The sequence below is a fragment of the Salmo trutta genome, chromosome 8 (genome assembly GCF_901001165.1).
Source record: "Salmo trutta chromosome 8, fSalTru1.1, whole genome shotgun sequence".
NCBI lineage: Eukaryota > Metazoa > Chordata > Actinopteri > Salmoniformes > Salmonidae > Salmo > Salmo trutta.
In genome coordinates this window covers 17,440,337-17,445,259 of record NC_042964.1, presented here as the reverse complement: position 1 = coordinate 17,445,259, position 4,923 = coordinate 17,440,337, and the positions used below count along the sequence as shown (strand labels likewise).

The 4,923-nt window shown below is 38.2% G+C and overlaps 1 protein-coding gene across 1 annotated transcript; it reads right to left on the bottom strand.

Moving 5' to 3' along the window:
* Positions 1-327: 327 nt before the first annotated feature.
* On the bottom strand, positions 328-4,594 carry LOC115199237 (uncharacterized). The gene is made up of 4 exons (XM_029761862.1): positions 4,115-4,594; positions 3,627-3,983; positions 3,296-3,427; positions 328-437 (listed from the first exon to the last, which is right to left on the bottom strand). Exons 1-4 carry the CDS (start codon positions 4,479-4,481, stop codon positions 328-330), a joined length of 966 nt encoding a protein of 321 aa, XP_029617722.1. The 5' UTR covers positions 4,482-4,594.
* Between the last annotated feature and the right edge of the window lie 329 nt (positions 4,595-4,923).

Here is a 4,923-nt window from a genome sequence, read left to right as displayed (position 1 = left end):
CTTCGATTAATCAAAACATGTATATTTTTTGTCTCTTGCTCTTGTCCAGTCTGATGTTTGAAGATCTTTGTCCCTGGAGACACAGTTAATATGGAATGCTTCATCACTGGGGACCTCGGCAACTACTACAACTGGTCCTAGGTGGCAATGATAGTCTGAGTCAGTCCAGCCAGGAGACTCTGTGTTCTGAACTGGACAATACACACTGAGACCTGTGCAGGAGAACACAGTGTCTATTGGTTCAGACATGGCTCAGGAGAATCCCGTCCAGGAGAGCCAATACTATACAATGATTAAAAAATAGGAAATATAAACGGTTTAATTCTTTCAGGTGGGGACATTCAAGTGGTGACTGAAGCAGATATGAGGACCCTTGTCATCCTCTCCATCATAAGAACCGAAGCCCTCGTCTGCTGTCTGATCATCATCTTCATCATCTACCTCATAAGAAAATAGATCAATTCAATGTTTCAGTTTCTAAATCCTTCAGCTGTTACAAACAGAAATGTGGTTTACTGTCTGTTCAAATGTTTAAGTGATCGTCAGCTTAGTTGACAATGCCAAGTTAAAATGCCCACATGTTGATGATGCAGATTCACTTGTAATACTTTTTTTATATTTCTGTTCAGACTTTCAATAAATAAATCTTAATTGAAAATTAAATTTTTTATTCAATACTGACAAAATTACACAGTAGACACAGTATGATATATTAATATACTCAAACAAGACTGATGGGAAGTATTTCACAGTTATTGCTTAATGGGAGCATACGCAACTTGTCTCAGATATGTCTCCACCCTGCTCTTTCCCTCTTCCTCGCTCTGATTTGTTTATTGAGAAGCTCACTGCAGCATAATTTTCTGTGTCCATGGTCAGATTCTAAAATAAAGAAAGAGAGATACGTACTTCATCCACAATTACTAAATTACCCCAGGGACTTATATGAAGCATGAGATTTTATTGAGAACATGAAGCAGTATAACTTCAAGAAAAGTGTCCATGGTCACTCCTAATTAAAAAAAAATATATTTTTTGTGTATTATTGTTTGGCATTCATACCTGATATAGTATTCATTGATTACATTAATATATGGCATTCATATATCATATATTTTGTATACAGTTTAACAAAGTCAAACTTAATCACACTGCTTACTTTTTTGCAGAGCTCTCCTCCACAAGAGAATGTGTGTTGCTGCCAGGATAATGATGATAACAACCAGAACAAACATTATGAAGTTCAGCAATCCGGCTTGGTTCTTTTGAGAAGAAGAAAAATACATACATATGTTTTAAAGGGGGTAATTCTTAAAGTTGCTGACCAGAAGCCCCCCACATATAATTTACAGTACATTTGGTGCCCCGTGTGAGTAGAATGCATACCTCTCAGAATTTGTAAAAAAAATACATACAGATATATATAAACAAGGTCTTACCCTCAATGTCCAGCTCGGCTCCGTTCACTTTAATTCATTCATTAGCTAAAGAGAACAACACAACATTTTGACATTCAGAAATTCTAATTGGAAACATAGTTTGCTACTAAATGTTCTGTTTCTTCACTGACCTTGAATCATGAGAGATGCACCATCTCCAAAATAGTATTCATTATACCAGAATATTCCAAATTAAAACTCAAATCATCCGTTGTAGCTCAAAATTAGACATCTTTGCGAAATCTCCCTGGAATTGCACTTTTGCATGGTATGTGGATACATGGATACAAGTCCATGTCACGGTGTGTGTTTCAGCCATATCCAGGGTAACAGTGTAGACTTTAAAAAATAAAAATGTTTTTCTTTTATCTTTTGACTCTTTGTGTTTCATAATTTTCCTTCAAATCGCAAGAAGCTGAATGTATGTCACAGGAGAAAGCATCCGAGCGAGCAAAACAGCGGCCCTCTGTCTCTCTACTTGTAGGCCCTCTATCTGATACTGTCTGGTCCAAACGAGTACGACATTGTTGCTGCCCATAGCATTGAAGGCAAGAGAAGCCAGCGAGCATCTGAACTCCCTTGACAAAAAAAGTCTACAAAATTAGCCAATAAGCGTTGAGGTAAACTGAGCAAGCGTAACTGTGAATGGTCCTGGCACACCAAAATAAAGTGTCAAGGGAAGCAAGCTTGGATTTGGCATCACTACTTATCAAATCCAATTGACAGGATATGTCATTGACAGATAAACTTGTATCGTTGCATCGATGTGTTGTTTTCCTCCGGTTGCTAGCTAGCCAGCTGGCTAAAATTGTCCCTTTCTGAAATTAGCCATGGATGGAGATAGGGATTTGGATTTGTGGTTTTACTTAATTCTCCGTACTGACCAATGATTATAACCTTGATTCTGATCCAACCATTAATTCATACATTGTTGTGCCCCTGGCCTGAGAGGATGGAAGTTCAACATGTAGCTAGATGTAGAAGGCTAATGTTAACTAGCTAACTAGCTAACATTGCCCATGAATGGAAGTTATGCTAGCGAGCAAGCATTTTAGCCAGGACAACAAAAAATAAAAGTGTGTACTGTATGACAGTGATGAACCGTTTCATCAACATAAAAGAGAGGAGGATGGCATTGGCGTTTCTCTACAAGTAGAATGAGTCAACATGTTTTTCTAGTTGCACAAACATGCATGCACACACACACACACACACACACACACACACACACATGCACACAGATATCAGAACCATGGACAGCCACATCATATTTAGTTTACGTTAATTTGACTAAATTGTTTATTGTATATTTTAGTTGTCAATGTATTAGACTAAGCAGAGGTGATTTAATGATGTTGAAATGTTGAAATTGAAATGGTGCTGAAATAGTGGAGGCAGCTCCTGTTTTCTTTGTGGTTCTAAATCAGTAGTTGCTTAGTGGTTCAAAAATGTCGGAAACATTGCTTGACCATGCTGTAGGTCATGTAACTAACTGATACTATACATTCAATATGCTTTGTGGACTTCACTGGACAGAGGTTTGTGTCTGGTTATGTGATAAAACAAAGATGTGGTTGAATTTATTCCGCCACTGTGTCTTCTTATTGTCTCGGTAATTAGGCCTACATATCACGGTCTCAAGGCATATAACAAGTTATAGGTTAAGCTATTATAAGCTATTATTTTGTATGACAATCCATCTCTTTTTAACCTCATGTAGTTAATTAACAATGCATATATACATGTATACATCTAACTGATATTTAAAGAATGTACATTGCATAGAGATGCATGTAACATTAGACACATCAGTTGTAACATCACATACATTGGATACATTAGATATAAAGTAATACCTATGCTATCTCTGTTCAGAGTCTTGCACAACGCCCAGACAAGTAGAAGGGTCACTATCCCCAGAACGATGTTGGAGACGACCAAGGCCAGAACAGTAGGACTCAGATCAAATGGAGAATCATGTTCTGGAACTGTGGAAAGGGTATCAGAGAATTAATATTGTATTCATGAGCGCTTAGGAAGATCATCAAACAGTAAAGCATGGCATCAAAAGCTGATGGTGATATTGTATAGCTTGTTCAGACAAATGTATGGGATCATTTGGAGGTAGGCCGTTTGCATGAATATACAGTATATTTTGTGGATATTTACATATTAATTGGGAATTACCTTGAATGTCCAGCTTGGTTACCTTCCCAAACAGTATCTCCCGACATGAGGTCACAGCACAGTAGTAAGTCCCAGCATCAGAGAGGCTGAGGTTCCTCTTGGGGAGGTTGTAGACACAATTCTGTGTAGGAGACCCAGCCTCAGGGCTCTTCTCACACTGATCACTCCTGTTTCCATGGGTGGAAATAATTCCTGGATGGGATTCTCCTGAGCCATGTCTGAACCAATAGACACTGTGTTCTCCTACACAGGTCTCAGTGTGTGTTGTACAGTTCAGTGTCACAGAGTCTCCTGGCTGGACTGACTCAGACACAGGTTGCTGGACAACAGCATTACCATTCAACTCTTCACCTTTGAAATTAAATTTAATTGATTTATCGTAAAGAATATTTTTTAAATCATGTCACATATTATATTTCAGCATATCATTATTCAGTGTATGACTTCAAGCTTTGTTTTCTTCAAACATGTAATTGCATTAACTATAAGCATCAAGGCAGTTCCAATTCCAAACTCTATGAAGTTTAAGCGCAAAACTCCACAGTAGTACATCCCAATGTCCTCTTGCTTTGTTGAAGATATATTTAGGGGAAATATCCCTACTTTTATCAATACACCAAAACGCCCGTTTCTGAAGTTACCTAAATAATGTACATGTTTGTAAAAGATCTCTGCCTTTGCCACACACTGGAGTTCCTTGCCAGTGGTCATCTTGTACCACACCATGTGATCAACATTACTGGTTACATGGCATTCAACTGTCACGTTGTCCCCCAACTTTGCTGCAAGGAATGGAGCAGGCTGAGAAATCTCAGATGATTTGGTCACATCTGAAACAAAATCAGGTATTTCCATTGAGAAAAAGACTGTATACCAAACACATATTATTGAACTCAGATGGAAAGTAGACTATCTTAGGAAATGTGTCACTTACAAGAGTTGCAGAGAAGAAGAAAGACCAAGAGCTCAACCATCTTGTACTCGCTCCTAGCTTTTCTGGAGCAGGGGTGATTTGTAGTGTGCAACTTGTAAAAAGACATTGAATCACCAGATCTGTGGTCTGATTGGTTAGATCTAGGTGGGGTCTGATTGGTCTATTAAATGTGTTCAGCTGAACATCTGATTTGCTGTTCAGTTGGTCATATGTGGAACAGAAACAGTCCTTCTATGAAGTTTGAATCAGTGTCACTTTGCGAGACAGGACACAAGAAAATACAACCTGAAAATATGATGTTTGGATCAGACCTATGTTGTGAGTAAGGAAACTCAAACCTACTTAGGGACTTTCCTGTCTTCA

What these genes read in the sequence shown, in the direction of transcription:
- LOC115199237 (XM_029761862.1), bottom strand. Translation starts at nt 4,481, where the DNA reads ATGGAAATACCTGATTTTGTTTCAGATGTGACCAAATCATCTGAGATT. An exon ending in AACCAAGCTGGACATTCAAG is followed by an intron (nt 3,428 to 3,626) that starts GTAATTCCCAAT and finishes CCCTTTCCACAG; the next exon opens with TTCCAGAACATGATTCTCCA. An exon ending in TCTGAACAGAGATAGCATAG is followed by an intron (nt 438 to 3,295) that starts GTATTACTTTAT and finishes CTTATGAGGTAG; the next exon opens with ATGATGAAGATGATGATCAG.